The sequence below is a fragment of the Miniopterus schreibersii genome, assembly GCF_964146895.1.
Source record: "Miniopterus schreibersii genome assembly, chromosome: 5".
Classification (NCBI taxonomy): Eukaryota; Metazoa; Chordata; class Mammalia; order Chiroptera; family Miniopteridae; genus Miniopterus; species Miniopterus schreibersii.
The window spans coordinates 17,913,166-17,936,569 of NC_138106.1; the positions used below are offsets into that span (position 1 = coordinate 17,913,166).

A 23,404-nucleotide genomic window follows, 5' to 3' on the forward strand; every position below is an offset into this window, starting at 1 on the left:
GGTGATGAACGTTAGCTTTTTCTTATCTGAGAAGCTCTTTATCTGACCTTCAGTTCTAAATGATAGCTTTGCTGGGTAGAGCAATCTTGGTTGTAGTTCCATGTTTTTCATCGCTTTGAATATTTCTTGCCACTCCCTTCTGGCCTGCAAAGTTTCTGTTGAGAAATCAGCTGACAGTCGTATGGGTGCTCCCTTGTAGGTAACTAACTGCTTTTCTCTTGCTGCTTTTAAGATTCTTTGTCTTTAACCTTGGCATTTTAATTATGATGTGTCTTGCTGTGGGCCCCTTTGGATTCCTCTTGTTTGGGACCCTCTGTGCTTCCTGGACTTGAAAGTCTATTTCTTTCCCCAGGTAGGGGAAGTTTTCTGTCATTTTTTCAAATAGTTTTTCAATTTCTTGCTCTCTTTCTTCTTGTTCTGGGTCCCTGATAATATGAATGTTGGGCCTATTGAAGTTGTCCCAGAGGCTCCTTATACTATCTTCATATTTCTGTATTCTGTCTTCTTTTTGTTCTTCTGGTTGGGTGTTTTTTGTTTCCTCATGTTCCAAATTGCTGATTTGATTTTCAGTGTCCTCTACTCTACTGTTGATTCCCTGTAAATTATTCTTCATTTCAGTTTGTGTAGCCTTCATTTCAAATTGATACTTTATTATGTCGTTGATTTTCTCAGTTGTTTTCGTAATACTCTTACTAATATGGTTGAGCATCCTTATAAACAAAATTCTGAACTCTGTATCTGTTAGCTTGCCTGGATCTATTTCATTTAGTTATTTTTCTGGAGATTTCTTCTGTTTTTTTCCTTTGTGACATGTTTCTTTGCCTCTGCATTTTGGCTGCTTCCAGGTGTTTGTTTCTATGTATTAGGTAGAGCTGCTATGTCTCCTGGAATTTGTAGAGTGGCTTTGTGTAGTAGGTGTCCTGTAGGGCCCAGTGGCTCAGCCTCCCCAGTCACCTGAGCTGGGCCTTCTAGGTGCTCCCCTGTGTGGGCTGTGTGCACCATCCTGTTGTAGTTGAGCCTTGGTTGCTGTTGGCATCACTGGGAGGAATTGACCCCCAGACCAGTTAGCTGTGAGGACCAGCTGCAACTACAGCCAAAGAGCTGCTGTGCTGGAGACACCTCTATGAAGCAGGATTTACTTCAGTGGAGGTTTGGTGTTCACCAAGTGCTCCCCTTGAGTGTGTTACTCGTGGACATGGTAGTGTTGTAATCCAGCGTGGTTGAGTCTTACAACCAGGTGCACTGTCTCTGGGGCCTCCCAGGAGGTGCAAAGTCAGCCTCTGCCAGTTCCTTGCCCAGGGCCACCCAGCATGAGCTACACAGCAAACCGTAGTTGGCTACTCCTTGTGCTGGGCTAGGAGGTGCCCAGGAGAGGCCAAGCTATGGGCCAATGCAGCTGCCCCTAGTGCCAGGCCTGGACTACTTATCAAGCCGTATGGGGCCCGCTGCTGCTTGTTTGAGAGATTTTAGGAAAGTCCTAAGCATGAGGCTCGAGAGGCCACTTGTATAGAAAAGCCCCTGGAAATGGCCCGGATGAGCTGCAGGTGGGGAGGGCAGGGCCTCCAGGAATCACGGGGCGGGGCCAAAGGTGAGAGTCAGGTGCTGGCGACTCAAATATGGCGCCTGCCTGCCGGCTGTGTGCGAGGAGGACTCGCCAAAGGAGCCATGGCCTCCGCCAGCCCTTCTGCCTGGGAGGAAGCTGCCCCTCCGCCTTTCGCCCGGATCTCAGGCAGGTTAGTTCCTCCCGAGTGTCCCGGGTCCTTTCAAGCTGCTGCCCGGCGCTGGGCTCAGAGGGAGCGTCCGAGTGAGTCCGTGCCCGGCCCTTTAGAGGAGCTGCTGGGGCTCCCGCAGCCTCTGGGACCCTCAGGGACAGTCCTGCTGGTTTCACAACCCAGCCCTGGAGCCCTGGGCTGGGGGCCTGCTGTGGGGCTGGGACCCCTGCTCCTCCGGGAAACCCCCGCAGCCAAGATGTCCCTCCCGGGTTTACCCCGCGGCACCGGGTGTGGGCCCGCGGCTGTGTCTCTGATTCAGCCCGGACCCGCCCGCGTCTCCGCCCCTCCTCCCGGTCTCGGTGCTGCTTCGGTTCCCTGGTTGTGGGGCTACCGTTCAGCCAGATGTCAGGAGGCTCTGAGTGACGGTGGTTCTGTGTTGTGATTTTGATGTGGTTGCGGGAGGCGGCGGGTGCAGCTGTTACCTGCGCCGCCATCATGTTTCCTTCGGTAGCACTGAGTTTTATAGTTAAACAAATTGTTCAGTAAGTTCATTAACTTTTCTGAGTCTCGGTTTCTCCAATTGCAGAAGACTAATAGCATTAGAAAGGACCATAGTGAAAATTAAATGAGGTGATGTACAAGTGGTTTGAAAGAGCAATGCATTTTGTTTTCAGACTCTCAGAAATAAGGGCTGAGAAGTGACCTCTGATTGTGTGTGGTGTATTGAAGTGTTATGCAGATAATTAAGGGGAGGGTGACTTAAAACATCTGGGGAAAATGAGCACTTCACCTAGCACCTGGCTGCTGAAGATCCTGCTGTGCTCAATTAATATTCATGGGAAACCTGTGTGCCCTTACAGATGCTTTTTAGGGACTCCTAAGATATAGTCCTCCTGGGAAAAAGCAACTTAGGGATAGAATACTAAGAGCTTTTAAATACTATCAGTGTCATCATTCCAAACCACAGCTGACTAAACCTATTCATTTGAAATGACTGGGTCCATTTAGGACAAATCAACACATGAATAAACATTTAGTTAAAATACTTTAATAGTGATTTCTACCATCTTAATAAATGTCTTTTTTTAACTAGAGAGTGGGTACACTGAGTCTCATTTCTGATGTTTCCTCCCTGCTATTAAGACTCCCTGCCTTCCTAGAAATCATTTACTTCTGCCACTTCCACAGTGTCAGATGTGGTTCTGTGTGTGGACAGGCAGCTCTTCAAGGTAAGTTTTGGTGCACTGAGTCCCTGCCAGCAGGGCAACAGGTAAGAGTCCATGGAGGAAGATCTAGTGTTGAGAACAAACCTGTGGTCAGTGCAAAAACATTCAACAGCTGCTGAGTGAGCAGCCTCTTTGTTCAGGACCCTGTAGCTGATACAATGATGAGGTAGATTAGAATCCTGCCCTCAAGATAGGTACAGCCTAGGGGAGATAAGACATATACTTAAATGAGAAATGCTATAAATAAAGGTCCTAACAAAGCTGGGAGGAAAGAGCGAGTGCTTCCAGCTGGAGTGATTGGACTTGGAACAGGGGCAGGACTTGAGCAGGAGTAGTTGGGGCTGGGAAAGGCAATCCATGTGGAGGGAAGAGTGTGAGCAAAGGCACAGGCGTATGAAAGTATGAAATGGAAATGGAGAGCTGCTTCTGTTCTTGAGGCTCATGCAAGCATCCTGGGAAGATTCTTACTGGCTGGAGCTGGGAGTGTGGCGGGGAGAATGGGAGGAGCATAGGCCATTTCAGAGACTTGGCAGCCAAGCAGAGACCAGGCATGGAGGGGAGGCTGTGCATGTGGTCCATTCTCAAGAAGAGGTAATGGACAGGAGAAGAGAGGGTGATAGTTGAAGTCTGAAGCAGGGTCGGGGAGAATTTTGTAAGAAAAGGCTGATCTGTAGATGTTTTGGGGCAGAAGAGAAGAGTCCAGTGGAGAGAGAAAGTGTGTAACACAAAGAGTGAAGCAAAGTTCCCCAAAGGAAGACAATGGAGCCAAGGGCACCAAATGTGGCAAAGAGAAGTGTTGGTGGAGACTGGTGGTGCAGGACACACCCCTGCAGTCCTGTGGTCTGCAGGCTGCATGCCAACAGCACTACTTACCCGCTGGAGGCTCTGGACAGGCCCCTTGCCTCACAGAGGCAGCTGGCTCAGGGGTTAGGGCCACAGATCCTGAAGCCAGGCTTCTGGCTTCAAGCCCTGGCCTTGCCACTAAGCAGCGTGTGACTTAGTTTCTCCTGCTACTAAGGGAGGGTAATGAGAATACCAGTGCTGTAGAGTTATTATGGGAATCAAATGACTTAAGTAAAGCACAAAGAACTAGGGCCTGGCACATAGTATGTTATTATATAAATGTTCTAAGCATAATTCTGACTCATGGTCCATTCCCTTATTATTGTCATGAAACTATTATTGGAGTTATAAAAATTAGGGATGCCTCCCTTTTCTGAAGTCTACTGACTCTAGACTGACTCTGTAAATGGGTGTAAGAATACAGAGCTCTGAAGGCTACTGTGAGGATTCTGTAAAGCGATGTAACACGTCTGCTGTAGATTGGACGCTCTGTCAGCCCAGGTCCTCATCCCCCAGCCCTTCCCCACTGACCCAAACAGAGTGGACAGTGCCAGTAAAACATCAGGGACAGGGTGCGGAGGGATGGAAATGAACTATAATGAAATAACTCTAAAATTTTAAGCCAATTTGTTTTCTTAGAGAACACTATTGTCATATTCTTTGCTTATTAAACGCCACTGTTAGATTCTTCGCCCTCATTTAAAATCTTTTCTGATTAGCAAGGATCAAATGTCTGCCTGACCTGTCCTCTCTCAATATGGAGAGAATCCATCCATTGTCTGTGGAATGGAGAGGCCTCAGTTTAAAGTCTGGCCCCATTGCCAGTTAGCTATGTGGATTTCGGCAAATCGTATTGCATCTCTGAGCTTCAATTTCTTCATCTCTATAGTGGAAATAAAAACATCTGCATTATCTATCTTCTAGGATTTCCAATATTTGATCCAATAGTATATGTGAAAATTTAGGGTATGCTGTAAACCACTATCTGTATGCTTGCTATTATTTTTATTACCTTCTGTCCTGAGACATTGGCTCAAATTCAGTCTAGACATGGCTTGAGAGCATGGCTACCCCTGATTTGCTTTGCTAGTAAACATGGGGTAGACACAGCCATACTTCTTTCCTAGGCCTTAGACAGGGTTTCTCGGGTGCACTGCAAATACCATGACATCTGCCTTTTTTCCCTAAAATCAGCAACTGTGCATTGAATACTTATGTATACGTCACTTTTCTTATGCAATTTAATACTTTCCAGTAATCCATGGGGTGGCTATTTTTATTATTTCCACTTTATGAGAGGAAACTGAAGCTTAGAAAAGATTGTGCCCAAGGTCAGACTCTAGTAAGTGATATAAATAGTACTTGAGCTTGGGTAGTTGGGCTGCTGATGCCACCTTTTACACCCGCAGACTGCTTCCTTCCCTCATTTGGGTTGATTGCAGATTGCTCCTGAGATGTATATTTAGTAATTTCAACTTTCACTTTCCATCACAGTTTAAGGCTGCTTAACGAGGGCTGTGGGAGTCCCAGCTTCCCCTCCCCATTTAAGGCCCTTGCATTTTGCTCTGCGCATGTCTAGCAAAGGACAGCTCAGATGGGGCTGGAGTCCTTTCCCATTTTAGCTGTGGTTGTCACTAAGTAGCACGTTCTATGTCCTGCCAGAGGTTTTCTTGGTTGTATTATGGGCTTTGGCTCTGTGGGAAGAGGAAACAGCCCAGTTCCGAGGAGCACTCACTCACATTTCTCTGGAGCTGACAGTTGAGACCATGCTTCCTTTCCCAATAGGTCCCTCATTGTGTGAAATGTCACCAGGTGTCCGTCTTCCAGTTTTGGAGGAAAGTCTCCTTTCTGAGGCAAGAGAAATCGGGAATTTTGTGTGCATTGGCACACATATTGCAACCTAGTTACAAACAAAAACCTACCAAATGTTTTTCAGTCACCAGGAAATTAAACTGGGCTCCAGACCAGATATGTGGTTCTGCTTCCCAATCCAGGAAGGGCTCCCGAATGCTCATTGTGGGTAGGCTATAGGCAGGTGCTCTTTACAAATAAAAGCCATTGATTTTATCAAAGGTAACCCTCGTTGCTACATCCTGAAACCTCAGTGACTTGACAGTATTTTCTTCTCATGTAAGTTCCAATCAGGCGGAAGGTGGGATCAGGCTGATGAAAGCTCTGTCATCTTTCACCTTTGTTTCCTAAGGTGGACACTGGCTGAGTATTGGCATTGATCCAGCAGACAGGACAAGGGACTCTGGAGGGTCTTGTGGAGGGTAATTTGTGGCACCTGTGGGCACAAGTGACATTGGCTGGAATTCAGTCACATGACCACACTAAACTGCAAGGGAGCCTGGGAATTGTAGGCCAAATTCGTGCCAAGGAGGCTAGAGAAATGGGCATGGTGAACAGCTGGTCAGTCTCTGCCCCAGAGCCTCAGTCAGAAGGTGGTAAAGGAGCCGCTGACGTAGAGTCCAGCTGTTTACTACAAAAGGGAAGAAGCCAAGGCACACTTTTACCCTCAGTGCTACCCTCCTCCATCAAGGCTGAATCTACTGGCCTAAGCCATGTGGTGGGTCAATCTCTTTTGGCTTCTCTAATTAAGACTCACTTTCCTGTTTCACTGAGAAAGCCGATGGCCCTTCAGAAACCTGTTGGTGGTGATCTGACATCAGCTTGGCTGGGACTTGGCACTCAGTCTTGCTTATGTCAGTCCATGAATACTCAGCTCTGGTTTTGAATGGCTCAGAGTTTTTGTTTTTTTATTGCCCTAAGAATCACTTAGGGATGGATGAGCCAGGAGCCTCCCTGCAGCTCACATTTTATTCCACCTCCATTTGGTTGTGAGACAGAGTTGCTGCAGTGCCCGGTCATCCCTCCCCATGGTAACAGCCACAAGCTTTGGTGCCACAGACAGGCTGATAGCTCCTGAGGCAGGATCAGGCACATGGAATCAAAGGTCAGAGAGCACTTGTAGAGCCAACAGAGTTCACTCTTTCAATCTGTATTCCAGAAATGGCCAGGCCTGTGTTTTTCAGAGGAGCTTCCAGGAAAGTATGTTTATTCAAACAATGTAATCATTATATGTTTCTCTATGATGCACTAACAGGATTCTAGAAGCAAATAAGCCTCTGATGCCAGCAGCAGGATAAAGGATGGTTTTGAATGTAATATTGTTAAACAAAACTGCAGATCATTTATGATGTCCTGACATACCTTCTCTGGCTCACTACCCTCAAAAAAAAATGCACATTTTTTGTATGTGTGTGAAATGGTGAAGAATTTGAGGAGAAATTGGTTAAGAAAATATGGGTTTGTGTTCAAGAGACCGTTTTTATGACAATACCTCCCATTTGAAATACTTCACTTATAAAAGATTAAAGCCCAACGTGCATTTTATAGCTTAATCTTCATATTTAATTTGATTAGAGCAATGAACATAAAGTATGAAACAAGCTGTCCAAAAGGGCTGTTGAGTTATTTAATTACCTCTGAGGTTAAGGAGGTGACAGTCAGCATAATCAATTCCACAAGTGGGCTCATTGGAAAGATCAACTCCTTCTGTCCAAGCTCAGTAATTTGAATGATGCGACTATCCAAACACCAGTTGCTTGTTGAACAACATATTAAATGCTAAAATCTGCTTACAGTATTTTAGGTTCCAAATGGTCATTTATCCAAAATAAATGGCAAAGAAGTATTACGTTTAAATGTGCTTTTAAAGTATTTTTAGTTAAATGAATTTCTAATAAAGTCAGTATTCAGAATTCAAGGGCACTTTCATTATCATATGTGTAATATTGAAAAAAATTGAAGTCAAACTAGAAAATTAAAAAGAAATTCATTCATGAGATTTGACCATCTCCTATGTTCCAGTTCTGGAGATGGGAGGATACATAAGACAGGCTTCTTTTGTTTAATAATCTTGATTTTTTTTCCAAGGAAGACAAGACTACAATATAGTTTATTGGTGTAATATTAGAAATGTGAATGAAATACTATGAAGGTAGAGGTAAAGAACAGCGGGAGACAGAAAAGAGATACGTCAGAAAAAAATATGCACGAAATACACCATTTCAACTGGAGTTTTCAGGGATGTGCGGAAGTCTGTGAGCATGTGAATCAGCAGGGACGCAGGGAGGAAAGGGGCAGGGAAGTGTGTGGTCTGTGGCTCCAGAACAAAGTTAACTTTTTTAAGGCTAGGAATCCACTAAACTACCAAGTTCCTAGGAATGGGGAAATGTTTGTGATAAGAGCAAATAATATATCTAAATGCAGAAAATATTCACAGTTAGGCCCTGTTCATCTGATATTGTCAGAGAATGAGAACTTCTACTCACTTGATTTTTCCCCCCGAAAATTTGTAAGTTGTGTGAAGGATTTATTTAACTTTTTAAACCTGAAGAAACAATTTGACAACTCTAGTTTATCTTTTAAAAAATATATATGTTTTTATTGATTTTTAGAAAGAGAGGAAGGGAGAAGGAAAGAGAGAGAAACATTTATGTGAGAGAGAAATGTGGATCAGTTGTCTCCCCTCAATCAGGGATCGAACCCACAGCCTGGGTATATGCCCTGACCAGGAATTGAACTCGCAACCTTCTGGTGCATGGGATGATGTTGCTCAGCCAACTGAGCCACACTGGCCAGGGCTCTAGTTTATCTTACTAAATGTCATTTGCTGTGCTATGTTAAAATGTCCTCAGGGACTAGTAAGGCATATAACTCTTTTCCTTGAAAATTCGAGGCCTTCTTTTGCTATTTTGTTTTTAAAGTTTGGCTTCTGTCTTTTTTCTTCCTCCCCTGCTTTTCCTATATCCTCACCTTGCTGTACATTTTTCTTGCTGCTGTCGGTAGGTCTGCCTCTAGTGGACGTCTCCATCTAATTTGCTGTCCTTACTCTGCTGAGGACGGGGAAGTAAGAAAACCTGCTGTGCTTGAATTACGAGCAAGAAAGAGTGAATGGTTTATGAACTGGGGTCCTTCTCCAGGAAGCTTGAAACAGGGGCCTTGTGATATCTTATTTGTTCCTTTGTTTATTCTTGGTTGTGTTCTATCAAGCAAGGCTGATAAAAAGGTGACCTCTGAAAAAATTCACATGTGGCTTTATTCGAACTAGCATTTGACTCTGGGAAAATGCCAAATCTTGAACTTGCTTCAAGTTGAAGTTTATCCTGGAATAATCCTTAGAGTTGTTAGAAAAGCAAAGCATGTAGAACTCAGTTTCTCAAAATGCTGATGTGATACTTGTACTCCAGATTTTATAATTTTCCCAGCTGAAAAGAACATTCTAGCACAAACTAAGCAAAGTGAATTTGTCTTCCATGACAGAAACATACTTTTTCAATAGTATTGTCTTGGAACTTTAGTCAGTGATTGAACATATACAATTATTATACAGAGGGATGACATTTCGAGAGCAGCATGGTATGTTTGGGGATTTAAAATATACAGACTGACTTAGCTTACCTAACTCTGTAGAGGTAGTATTGTTTTACTCATTTTTCTGAGGAGGAAACTAAAAACTCAAGAGTACTCATATCACCTAATACTAGACTGTTGGGCAAGGATTTAAACCCCTCTCAGTCTGATCTCTAAGCCCATGCTCCTGGAAATTTGCATATTATTCCAGTTCTGCCAATAACTGACTCTTTAAAAAATTATTTTTAATCATTAGTATTTTTATTTAAAATTTTTAAATTGCTTTTTTTGTTTTTTTTAAATATATCTTTATTGATTTCAGAGAGAGGAAAGGAGAGAGAGAGATAGAAGCATCAATGATGAGAGAACCATTGATCAAGCCCGCAACCCGGGCATGTGCCCTGACCGGGAATCGAACCCTGATCACCTGGATCCTAGGTTGACGCCCAACCACTGAGCTACGCCCGGCCGGGCTAAATAGCTTTTTAAAAATTAAATTTATTGGGGTGACATTGGTTAATAAAAAATTATAGCTCTCAAGTGTACAATTCTATGATACATCATCTATGATACTACAACAATAACTGACTCAATGTTGCCAATTTATCTGGATGTTTCCTTCCTTATTTGTAAAAGGAGAGAATTAGCCAGTTGAGTTCTAAGATTTGTTGCAGCTCTAGTTAGAACTGTAGATTTTTTAGATTCATTGGAAGTGCCTAGAAGATGATGAAGAGGCAGACTGGTCCAAATGGAAAGATCCTGATAAAACCTCTCAGCAGTGCTTTGGATCTCAAAACTGAAACTATAAGTTTTTAGGCCTTGCTTTTGTAGCTGAGATTCACTTTTTGTGATGCCACTCAGTCCCAGCCTCCTGGCCTTGTCTCCGACAAGTTCCAGACCCCAGAAAATTAATGTGTAGAAGATGGATGAGCTCATGGCAGAGCACGTGGAGCAGCGACTGGAGGTGTGGGATTCTTTGCAACTTTCAAATCTGCCTTCTGAGTAGATACTTAAGAAGTGATGGAGGGCTTTCTTGTAGCAGGATGAATGAATCAACTTTATCCAGATAATCCTTCACTTCTCTTTAGAAAGGATAAAGTCATATTTAAAACCATCCCATCCATTGAAGGACCCTGAAAATTGTTGCTTGCTAAGTCTGTCTGGGTCTGTTACATACAGCTGTGCCAGCCGGGCATTGCAGCACCATGGGGTGCCATCCACATGGACTGCAAGGTCATGGGAGTCCTTAGAATTGTGCCAAGCAGGATATGTTATAACTGTAACCACCATTTATTGGGCTATTTATTCTCTGCCAGGTACATCAAATACCATCTTTCCTTTATTCTTTACAACAACCCTAGGAGGTAATACGGTGAATTATATTTTCCAGAGGATGAATTTGGGACTCACAAAGTGCCCCCAGTCAATTCACTAGTGTGTTGTAGGGGTAGGATGCAAACCCAAGTCTTCCTGATCTTGCAGCCCATGCTATTTCCACCATACTCCATGGAAAGTCTTCTCAGCCGGGCCAGTGCAGACTGGGATAAGGGGGAACGTGTTCTCAGCATCCTGAAAGCATTACTTCAGTGATGACGTGACAGCCTGTGACCACAACACATCCTGATCTCAAACCTTCCATGGCACAACATTACTTAAAAAGGGAGTGCAAAGCCTATATAAGAGGACCAAGGCCCCTCCTTCCCATCCACCTCTTCTCCAAGGTACCCTGTGTTCCCCAAGAGCCATCTTTCAAGGCATTTTTGGCCACAGAGTGCACGTTTGCATATCGGAGTCCCATTGCCCATTTTCTTTGCGTTAGCTTTAGACTGAAGGCCACGTGCTGTTTCCATATCCAGAGGGCAGAAAAGACAGTGATGTGCTGAAGAAGGCTCACGCTTCATTTTTCATGACTGCTTTCTCAGTTCACCTCTTTCTTCCCTGGCTATTCCAAATTAACCTGCTGTGAACATTTGTGTGTAGGTTTTTGTGTGGACATTGATTTAATTTCTCTGGTTTAAATACTCAAGAGTACAACTGCTGAGTTATACGGTAAGTTTGGTATGTTTCATTTTAGAAGAAACTGCCATACTCTTTGGGGGAGTGGGAGGACCTTTTTACTTTCCCACCAGCAATGTATGAGTGACCCAGTTTCTCTGAATCCTTGCCAGCATTTGGTGTTAATGCCATATTTATTTTAGCTACTCTGATAGGTATGTGGTGATAGCTCATTGTGGACTGAATTTGCATTTCCCTAATGACTAATGATGTTGACCATCTTTTCATGTGCTTATTTGCCATCTGTATGGCCTTTTCAGTAAAATGGTTGTTCATATCTTTTGTCCATTCGCTAATTGGATTGTTTATGTTTTTATTATTGACTTTTGAGATTTCTCTAGATGTCCTAGTTATAAGTTTTTTGTTGGATATGTGGTTTGCAAATATTTTCTCTCGGTCTGTAATTTGTTTTTTCATCGTTGTTACAGGGTCTTTTGCAGAGCAGAAGTTTTGAGTGTTTATGAGGTCCAACTCATAAGTCTTTCCTTCTATGGACCATATCTTTGTTGTCAAGTCAAAGAACTCTTCACTTAGCCCCAGGTCCTGAAGACTTGCTCTTAAGTTTTTACCTAGGAGTTTTATCATTTTACATTTGACGTTGAAGTCTGTGATCCATTTTGAGTTAATGTTTGTATAAAAATATGAAGTGTAAGTCAAGGATTCATTTATTTTTGTTTGTTTGTCTTTGCTTATTGATGTCCAGCTGCTCCAGCACCACTTGTGGAAAAGCCTGTCCTTCTGTTGAATTGCTCTTGTGCCTTCGTCAAAAACCAGTTGAGCATATTGGTGGGGGCCCTTTGCTTTTTACAATCACCTTATTGATATGTCCTATCTGAAGAATAAAAGGATTATGGACCTGTGGCCCAAATGAATCATGTCACTAGTATAATAAATTATTTGATTATGAAATATTTGATATTTTAGAGAGGTCTCATTACACACTCATGAGTCATCCTCAAAGATTTATGGTCCTTATGAGAACAGAACGTTTGGCTCATATCCCACCAAAATATTCCCTTTACCTAAATAGAAAGACATGGGAAAGAATGCCCACATTTTTCTTCCCAGGGCCAATACTTAGTTGCTTAAGTTTGACTTTGTGAACTTTACAGGGACCAGAAAAGCAATTGGTCTCTCAAAGTCGTCTTTTTGCACAGGCTTCAGCTGAGACATGTAGCCAGCAGCTCTGCCAGCAACTCAGGAGCCTGCTCCCATACAAAAACCATAGAGATATCTAAGGAAAACAATTTTGATCCCTTTTAGGGACACACCAAAGCCCGATAACTCAAGTTAATCATAGCAAGATACAGCCAGTCTTGGAGCTGAGTCCTGTGACATTAGCATTACTTCCCTGGGATTTTGAAACATGCATCTGTATAAACCTGCCTGCGCAGACATCCCCAGCCCCAAGCTGGGTCTGCCCAAATCCAGCGACTCTGCTCTGAAATGTAGACGGCACATAGCAGTGACCAAGCCTCCGCCTGGGGCAGCCTGCTGGCCTGTCAGGCCCAGTGGAGCTGCGGAACGAAAGTACCTGGAGAAGTTTTTACGCATCCATGGAGTTTCGTTGCGGGAAACCACCAGGGCAGAGACGGGCATGGCTTACAGGTACTTGTTGGTTGTAATGTCATCCAACCAGGGCACTGCACTGAAGTCAAAGGTGGTTGTTATCAGAGAAATAAGGATTGAAATAGTGAAATAAACATGTATATAAAAAGGAAAAGGAATATGAATGCAGTAAGCCCTCTTCTTGGGCTGCTTAATTTTTTCAAGCTTTAAATTGTCTACTTTCTCTGCTCAAAAGGTTACGTAAAAGACAATCAAGCTCATCTGGGAAGCTCCTAACCACGTGTGGCCAGTAGAAGGGTCTTTGACATTGAGTAGGCAGGTGGTTTAGTGGGAATTTATAAACTAAGGGTAGGACTTTTCGCTGCCTGGGCTTTAGGGCTGTTATTTCCTTCTAAGCCTGAATCATGTGGTCTGTGCTAATGGCTAATAAAGTAGTTCATGAAACTGAGCTAGTTCTTGAAATGACAGGACTTTTTATCAATGTAGCTCAAGATAAATTACCGGTTATTCTCTAAACTTCCAATCTCATCATTTATTCTGTGAAAGATTAACAAAAGGGAGAAATTTTTTCCCTGGCCTACAGTGGGATGTGTAATCTTTATAAATTGCTCTGAGGTGGGAAGCATCCTTCTTTCTCAGAGCAATTATTAGTCAAACCTCTGTAAGATGTGCTTGTGCTTAGCTAAATCGCCTAGTAGAAATGCTTCCTTGGCCAGCGCCTGGAGATTTAAACATCTGGGAAGCTGAGCCAAAGCATTCAGAAGAGCAAGGGTGCTGAATGCTTTAAAAAAGAAAAAGAAATACAGCATTTGTAAAGACCAGTTGTTTTAGCTCAGGTCAAAACTTCTTCACAGAATATGATTGTTTTTGCATGGTCAAGCTGTCCCCAATGATCTCAATTTTCTATAATCTAAAGGTCAATTTTAATGTAGTAGCCAGTACTCTAGTTTATCAGTTAATTTGATTAGTAAAGCAATTTGCAATGAGATAGCTTCTCTCTGGAGAACAGAGTGTTTTGCACAGACCTTTTATGCAATAAGAGCTCCTGTGAAGGGGAATGAACTTTTCTAGGTTTCTAGGGCATGTAAACATAGGACAGCTCATGCTTTAGAAGTGGAGCCTAAGAGAACCTAGTCACCTTTTCAAGAGAACCCGATGCGCCATGCACTGGGCCCGAGGAGGAGATGCCAGCGTTCCTCAGCCACCTGTCCTGAATCTGCCTCTCCACATTCTCTCACTGTCTTCCCAGTGCTTTCCTCGCTCCTCAGTGGTGGCAGTGGTGGGACATAGGCCAGGTGAGGATGGACTGTTTTTGTTTTTTTTTAAATGATGTCTCTCTGCATCTTTATCATAGGATGCGTGGTATTACCATGAACTGTTGGCTAAACCTTCTGAGGGCAGGCCTCTTTCTCTCAAAAGTCCTGCTTTGAGTATCAATTATACACCTTGTGATGTGTGTCAATGTTCAGAGAAAAGATATGTTCTAGGACCATGTTTTTCAAAGTTATGAAGCAGAGGAATATTTTCTTCAAACAAGTAAAAGCAAAGGTGTCCTAGTTGATGTTGGGGGCCTGGAGCCCACCTGCTTGAGGGGAGTGGTCACCCCCCAGCCTGATTTCTGAGGCACCATTACTCTCTACCATGTGGGAGTACAATTCTGAGGTGACTTTTCAGAGTGCCTTGGAGAGCAGGGCTCTGTGGCCTTGAGGATACTGGGTCCTGTTCAGAGAGACAAGATCTTGGGCAAGGGTACATGCTACTAGATCATGCTCTAGTAGGAAATGGGACTTAGGAGACTGTTTTTTCCCTGATCATAATTTCAGGAAAGAGAAGTGCAATTAAATTGATCATTGGCACCAAGGACAGCCAAGGCTTTGAATTATGACGAACTTGCTGTGCTCTGCCACCTCTTCCTGATCCATTCCTCCACCCCGCCTCCCCCACCCCTGCCAACTAGAAGCACGTCTTCTTTCTTCAAGTTTCCATAGTACTTTGTCTAGGCTTCTTTCAAGGCACTTATTAACATTATTTAATGCTTCCTCCTTTAAGCATCAGGAAGGGATTGTTGGGGAAGAGAATCCTGGTTCTTTTGTTTCCTCCATAACTTAACTTTTGACCTTGACTTCTTGTAAACATAGCTGGGGTTTAGGAAAGAAGGAAACTTTCATATTCTAACTTCTTTGTCTTGATTTCTACCTTCCCTCAAGACCATTGGCTTTGTTCAAAGACCTGGTTCAGCCTATCTTCTTCTTTGGAAAGGCATTACATTTTTCATGTGTAGTGGAAAGAGAATGGGCTTTGGCATTAAGCAGACCAGAATTCAATTCCCAGTTCTTCTGGTTTACAAACTGTGATATTGAGCCAGCTGTGACAGCTAAGTGCTGACACACAGTAGGTGCTCACTAAATGAAGGCTCCCTTCCTGCCTATTCTGTAGACTCTGTCAATCATTCTAGAGGTGAGAGATGAATACACCCTATAGATGAAACATAGAAATAGATAAGATAGAATATTCTCAGAAGAAAAAGAAAGAATAAAAAAATTATCAGCAATTCGCAATCTGTGTAGGTCTCCATGCTGAGCTTTAGAATTCTGAGAGGCCTGGAAGAGCTGGGTAAGCTGCTTTTTCTTCCTAATTTGGTTAGAAGCCATTGCAGCCTTCAGCCCAGTACCAGCTGCTCAGGTCCTTCGATCATCTGTGAGCGAGCATTATGTTGTGTTTCCATGGAGACTTGGTTATATTTCTAACTAAGGGTGACCAGGGGAGGAAAAAAAAATCAGTAAATATGCAAACACATGTATCAACTGAAAAGAAACTGGAGGAAATTGTTTGAACGTGGTATGAAAAGTGCCAAGTTGCTGTGTAGATCCTTCTGTTGGCTTAGAATTTTCAGCAAAAATAGAAGTTTTTGTGGATTCATTTTATTAGTGCCTATAAAATAGTAACTGAAGAGGATCCTTCAGTTATTTCTAAGTGGCTGAAAGTTAATTGCCTCTATTACATAGTATTGAACCCTGAGCCAGACAGTACGCCTGAGCTTGGGTCAAGGTTAAAGTGCACTGAGAAGTAATTTTATAGACAAAATACAAAAAATGAAATAGCTAGACGGAGTAAGGACGCAGCAAACACCAGCCCTGAAGCAATTTTATAAAACTAACATTAGCCAAGGGGAACTCAAACATATGTGAAATGAAGGTCTAATCCAGGGTCAGTGAGCTTCTCCTGTAAAAAGCCAGAGAGTAACTATTTTAGGCTAAGGGGCCACCTCCACCTTTGTCATTACTGCTGAACCCTACAGTCGCAGGGTGAGAGCAGCTGTTGGCAATCAGCAAATGGTTGGGTGTAGCTGGGTTCCAAAAACTTTATTTACAGATAAGGAAATTTGAGTTTCATATAATTTTCTCATATCACAAACATTCTTCCTTTTTTCCCTCCCAAACCATTAAAAAATATAAAAGCTGAACTCATCTTGTGGGCCATACAAAAACAAGCGGCAGGCTGGATTTGGCCAGGAGGCTGAAGTTTGCTCACCTCTGGTATAGAAAACAAAGCTTTTGGTTGCACAGGTATTTCTTTCTTTGTTTATTTTCTTACACCTCCTTGTGCCCAGAGGTGTGTAAGGGGTCCAAACGCATACAATTCAGAGAGATAAAAATAAATATAGCAGCAGAAGAAATGAGGCTAAGAAAGATTAAGAGCAGGAAGGGCAAACAGCCCAGGGAGTGAGCATGCTGCGTTCAGGCCATGCACTTGGACCTGGATTCGGCTCTGCGCTTCCTCGCAGCACCAAGCTGTGAAAAGGGCAGTGGAGCTCTTTCAACAGTCACAGTCCTTGAGGTAGGGAGGGGCCAGGTGTGCTCAGGAATGGCACACCTCTTTCCGATCGGGAGATCAGAGAAGTTTCTCTCTTGGGTCTTCTTTGTGTAATCAACAACATCCTCAAAAATATCCTTGTAGTAAACACAGCAGCGAGGGTCCTAGAGCTCTTTCCTATGGAGCCCCTAATATTAATAAATGGCAGCACATCAAGTAACACTTCATCAAAAGCAAGTGGGTGGATGGTAGAAGAAATAATACTTGTTTAATAGAAACCACATCGATCACCTTGAGATTATTTGTGCTTAAAAAAATTCCCCAATAATGATGACACAGATATTGCTATTTATTACAGTGATGGGGTTTGTCCAGGTTCATGGAAAAAAACAGTCGTTTCTCAACAAACGAAACAAACCAGTTATGCTATTTGCCAACCAAAGATACTTTTTTTTTTTTTAAAAATAGCTTTGAGCTGAAGGTGGGGAGGGGTCAATAAAAGAAGTAAAGGAGAGGCAAGGGGAAGTCTCAGAATTATCATATGAGACAGACCTCACAGATCGAAGCTCAGGTATGTTTGGTGACTTTCCTTATCTAGAATACTTTTTTCACATCTCCCTTGCCTAGGAAAATCCAACCCAGAGTCTTTCCCTTCTCTCCTACAGCATGACCTGCCTTTGCTCCATATAGAATTTGGATTATTAGTTGTGTGTGTGCGTGGGTGTGTGTTATTCTCAAAACGATGCTATTGTCACCTTGAGGATAAAGAGTAGAGCCTATAATATTTTGTAATCCTCTCATGCTTTGCACTTAGTACTTAATGCATGTGAATTGCTTGATTGAGGTACATCCAGTTGTAAATTGGGGAACAGAAAGAAAGACACCAAAGACCAAATAGAAACCTCCCTTTCCCCCCTTTAATAGTGCCCTAGCTCCATGTTTTCTCCTGTACCTTAGGTATGTGTTACTTAACCTTGCTCAGCCTTAGTTTCTTCACCTGTAAAATGGGTCTAATTCAACTGACCTCCTAATGGTGTTGTAAGAATGAAATGAAGTCGCACATGTAAAAATGCTTAGCTTGCTGTCTGCCAGAGCGGGAGCTAACAAACTGAGTTCCTTTGCTCCATCCTCTGTCCTCACCAGCCCCAGAATCCATCATTTAGTGCCCTTTCAGAGGTGAAAGAAAACGTGTGACGATGTAGAGGTGCCGAAAATAAACACCTACAAATTGAGTCTTGCACAATCCTGAGCACATCACCCTCCTTTCCTCAATTGTTTTTATAAATATTTTGCTTTTTCTGTCAGAATATACCCATAGGATCTATTGAGAAAGAGATTTTTTTTTTCTTTTTATCTCGTACATGTCCTTCTATTTAATTAAAATGGGCTCATGAAGTGTTGGAATAAATTACTCTCCAAATGGTGTAATGTGAAGATAAAATCATCTTCTATCACTCTGTGTGTGCCCAGTGGCTAGCTTTGTGTCTAGGACATAAATATCTGAGACGGAATGAAATGAAAGAGCTAAGACTCCCACTTGTATTTTTGCTGTGCCTCTCCTATCAGCTGGCCACGGTATCCGAGAATTTCTTTGACTAGAGGCATCAGTTCTCCTGTTAAAATGGAATCTAGACTAATCAGTGGCAGACCCAGAAGGCAAAGGGACATCGGCCAGGCCTGACTTGGAAACAGAGAAGGTGGGAGAAGATTCTAGACTAGATCAAGGGGAAGGCTTGGGTGTCAGGGCCGGCTTAGAGCTACAGGCTCACTGTGCAGGCCCACAGGAGGGAGGGAGCGAAGGAGAGGGCAGGAAAAGCAAGGGAGAAACCTCATTCGCCTACCAGCTTTTCTCAAGGACGTCCACACAAGCGTTGGAAAGCACTCATTAACTGACAGTTTTCGTTGGTCTCTAAGTGAAGATTCTAAAGATAAGTAGAAACTATTTTTCATGCTGAAAACTGTTCCCTGGGTTCTGTCACCATGAGAATGTGGTGTCCTGGCTGGAGGATTTGAAGCCTCCTCCCTCCCTCTTTCTCTGATCCTCAACTTCTTTTCCTACAAAATAAAAATAACAAGCCCTTCCTCACAGGATAATACTGTTCGTGCCAAGGGGCACATAGTGACTCAGGAAAGACACTCCTCCCCTTGCTCTTTCTGCTTTTCATAATTCCCGTGATACAGCTTGGAAGTTGCAATTTTATTATTATTTAAAATCCTCACCGGAGGATTTTCCCCCCATTGCTTTTCAGAGAGAGTGGATGGGAAAGAGAGAGACAGAGACAGAGAAAGAAACATCGATGTGAGAAAGACACATTGATTGGTTGCCTCCTCGCGCACCCCAACCTCGCTGGGGGATGAGCCTGCAACTGAGGCGCACGCCCTTAACCCGAATTGAACCTGAGACCCTTCAGTCCGAGGGCCGAAGCTCTAACCACTGAGCAAAACTGGCTAGGACAACTTATTTTTGTTTCTCAATTAAACTTAGGGTCATTCTGGAAGGATCCTCTCCCCATAACCCCCCCCCCCCCCCCCACACACACACACATTTTTTTTCACTGCAGTCCCATGACCTACTTTTATCAGGGAGCACTTGGCACACTTCGACCTGCTTGAAAAGTAGGTATGGTGGTGACCGTGAAAATCAAAGCTTAGACAAAATGCTACCTGTGCAGGGGGTGGTTCTTTTCTACATTAAAGAGAAAAACAGAAGTGATTTATTGGTCAGTCGCAGGGCCTGTACTGATTTGCTCTGAGCCCTCTGGCTGTGGCTCTCCTGGCACTGACATTTCTGGAGGAACATGGGTGACACTCAGATGGTGCAGGCTCAAAAATCCATGTGATTACTTGAAACCTGAATAGGCTGCTGGTGAAGAGCCCGGAGGGCTTAGTGACAGAGGCCTATTCAGAACAGGGTAGAATGTTTTTTCCTATTGACTGGAACAGGACTTTTAAAGTAAGTACATTAAAAAATACTTCAGTTTAGATTGAAATGCTCTAAAATCTAAGCAGAAATGAGAGATGAGTGCCACTTGGATTTGAAATATTATTTTTATTCTGGTTTGAAATTTCCACTTCTTGGTTTTTTTCCAGGGGAAAAGTTGCTTTGTTTATGTGGTAATAATGAAAACACTGAAAATTCAGGGTTTGAAAACAACACTGGATTATATGAACCCGCATTTTCTCATATAGAAGCTGTTGACAGAGGTTTCATATGGAAAAATAGGCATTTTGATTCCTGTCTTTTTCTAAGGAGCAGCTATAGGTCAACTATGTTTTTTACTAAAGGAAAAACCCTCTTCCCGCCTTTCCCTGCAGTGCCTGTGAGCGCCACTAGAATGCGCTGTTTCATAAAGAAAACAGGCCGCTTCAGTACCCTGAGCCGCAGAGCGCAGAAATCTACCCAGGCAATGCTAGAGAAGAACTTAAATTTGAATGTATATATTTACCTTGATTGTGAAGATTAATAAGTGTCTCCTTTGATACCACATGGAAAATCTTCTATAGTGAGAAAAAAAAAAAAAGAAGTTACGGCCAGCATCATCTCGGGATTCTGAGAAGCCCTGATCCTATAGCAGGCATGTTATATCTAATCCAATTAAATATTTGATAGAGAAAATTTTCTATGTCCCTGAGTTTCTGAGCACAGAGGATTCTGAACCACAATGCAGACCTATGGGGATGGCTGGTGGAGAGAAGAAAGGCAGATGTCTCCCCCTCTTGGCCTTCCTTCAGAGAATGTTCTGTTAATGCCTTTTGCCCCATATCAGGTGAAGACACCTCGTTTGCACAGTTAAGATGGAGCAGATTTAGTGAATCTGGAAGATGTGTGTTGTCATGATGGCCTTGGAGAAGGCTGATCAGAAACCAGGAATGTTCTTAGAACCATGACCCTGCAGATCTGGCTCAGCACCAAATTAGCTGGGCGAATGATGGTGTCCTTCCTCCTCTGTATTCAGGGCTCATTTTCACTTATCACGGGACATCTCTCCACACCTAGCACTTTAGCCTCTCATCCAGTCATCCCTTTGCCAGCCCTTAGCGAGTTATCAAATAATGCTCCCTAGGATTCCAATTATCCATCTTGTGAGGTGTCAGTGTTCAGATAAAGATATGTTCTTTCAAACAATTATGAAGCAGAAGAACACTTCCTTCAAACAGGTGAAAGCAAAGCTGTCCCCAAGAAGTTGGGGGCCTGAGGGTGTCTGCAAATTCTGTCATACCCAAAGAAACTAACCTCTAATGGTGGGAGTCCAGGTTGTAAAGGAGATATTTTTACACAACTCCTTTAGTTCTTAAAACTGGATTGCTTTTTTAAATACCTTTTTATTTGAACATCATTTCAAACATACAGAAGAGTTGCAAGAACAATGCAAACAATACCTGTAGGCACTTTATCACCTATCTGTATTTCCAATTTTGTCAGCCAACACAATAATGCCCTTTATAGAAATATTTTTACTCCATTAATACTAGATCCAGTTTAGGATCACATATTGTTTTGTTGTTGTTGTTGATGTCATGTCTTTTTAGTTTTCTTCAATCTTGAACAGTTCAGGCAGGAATTAATATTAGCACGGGAAGGTGAGTGGGCAAGAGGGCTGTGACTAATTGCAATGTCAGCTTCCAGTTGGGAGGTGGCGCTGTGGTGCCGCACAATTGCAATCCTTGTCCTGAGGTCTCCAGGTTCCTGCTACCAATTCTGAGTGTGTCAAGACTGCATTACCCTGCAAGGGCCACCATATTTTCATCCTGAACTTTAGGACCAAAGGTGAGGTGGATCTCAAAGACTTACTGATCTAACTGACCTGAATAAATTCAGTCATCTGTGTTCAGTCCTCCCCGCTGAGCAGTTGGCTGAACTAGTGGTGGGCTGTTGAGAGTCACCAGAATCTGGAGTAAGGCACTGACAGGCAGGGTGGGAGGGTCAAACGTGCAGTTACTCAGACTGTCCAGTCCCAAAGTCAGGTACCCATAGAGCTGGGCCAGGGATGAACCATCCCAAGAGGCTGGGGCAGCAGCCACAGGGAGAGGCCTATGACAGACTGGCTCCAGCACAGAAGAGGGTGGATTCTGGCAGTAGGTTCTGGTCATTGTGGGAGAGGTGGGAGTAGCTGAGATGCCCCAGCAGTCAGGGAAACACAAGCTCTGAGTGGGTTAGGTGTAATATTTTTAGACAAGGGAGTTTTGACCCAACTGCCTTCAGTCTATTTTCCCTTCCATGATATTCCTTTTAATTTGTTAAGGCAGAAAGAGATAGAAGCTCTGACAGTTGTGGAGTGTGGATGTAGAATGTGCAGCTCATTAGGTGTCTAAGCTCTTGCTTTGGCATGGTAAGGGTCTGGAACAGGTCACCGATTCACCCTCCTTTTGAAGTTTTACAGAGCTCTGTAATTCAGCACACGGTGACAACACATACATTTAGAAGCTGGTTATGGCTTTGAAAAGGAACTATGATTGCTTCCTGATCATTGTGTAAAATGACATCTCTATGCATGATTTCTCAAAAGGTTAATACTCATTGGAACTTCTCTGCAAGATTCATCAAACTAGCACCTCTTTCCTTTACCCTGTTTTTCCTCCTAGCACTCTCCTTTGTTTATTCCTGTGTTGTCTGTCCTTCCCCCTGGAGTGGACTCCATCCAGGAGGGCAATGATTTTATCAGTATGGTTAATTGCTGAATCCCCAGAACCTGGTGTCTAGTGTAGAACTCAACAAATATTGCTGAATAAGTGAATTATTAAGCAAGGGCCTGACAACTAAGCCTTCATTGTTCACTGGCTGACAACCTGCTGGATTATCAGACACAGGCAGTGTTCCACCAGGCTCTCCATCCAGAGCTTCTCTGCCACTTATGTCCTAATTTTCTCTGTTTACTAATAGTATCCAAGGTGTCCTCGTCTCTGTTAGTGCTACTTGGAGACAGCCTTGTTCCCACAGGAAATAGGCCCTTAAATCTTGGGTTTCAAGATTGTTTCTAGGTGCCATCCTACTTATCATAATGTCGTATGCTCACTTTATTTTTGTTTCTCCTCAGACATCCATCTTGGTTCACTTCTTATTCACTCATTTACTTTAATCACAGAGTACTCTTGGTAAGAGAAGAGGGGAGTAGGTTATGGTGAAACAACCTACATATGTCAACCACATTCTCTAAGGGTCACATCTGGAGGGGCCAAGTGTGTCATAAGCTGGTGTGGCAATAAACTGGTGGTAATAAGATTCTGGTTGGTCAGTCACCTGGAAATTGGGAATGAGGCTACTCCACCATTAACCAGCTGTGTGCTGTCTTCATTTCTGGAGCTTTGGATCTGGTTCTTATTTCTCTTCTTGCTCTAAAATCCTCTGACTTTTTATGTGTAGAGGGATATTTTCCTCTCTTTGTCTACATCCCCAGTAGCTTATGCTATTTAATCACATGACTAAAATAAGCAGAAATCTCATTTAACTAAAGATAAGAAAGGAAACATTGGCTTTAAATGATATTTAATTTAGCATGGAAAGTAATGCATTTTTAATAAGGAACACATTAAAAACTCATAAAGTGGTTTATTTACAAGGTGGTTAGCCCCCCTATTACCCCAATAACTGCAGTTAAGTTCCATCAACTATTCAGTAAGCGCAATTATACAAATGCCATGTTTCAGTTTGCATCTGATTATAGTAATTCTCCCTATGCACACTGTATGCGAAAAGTAAGTACATGGAATTTTAGACTCTGTGAGAATATTGTATATAACCTAATATCTCTTCCCCACCCCCCAGTAATG

The 23,404-nt window shown here is 43.0% G+C and overlaps 1 protein-coding gene across 2 annotated transcripts in view; it reads left to right on the top strand.

Moving 5' to 3' along the window:
- The first annotated feature begins 12,397 nt into the window (after positions 1-12,397).
- KCNAB1 (potassium voltage-gated channel subfamily A regulatory beta subunit 1) overlaps positions 12,398-23,404 on the top strand; it is a 231,185-nt gene continuing 220,178 nt past the window's right edge. Inside the window, exon 1 of one of the 2 annotated variants that reach the window (XM_081139371.1) lies at positions 12,398-12,862. In XM_081139371.1, coding sequence (XP_080995497.1) covers positions 12,621-12,862 — 242 coding nt within the window. In that variant the 5' untranslated portion in view covers positions 12,398-12,620. The remainder of the gene's footprint in view (positions 12,863-23,404) is intronic. The other variant, XM_081139369.1, reaches the window with a different exon arrangement.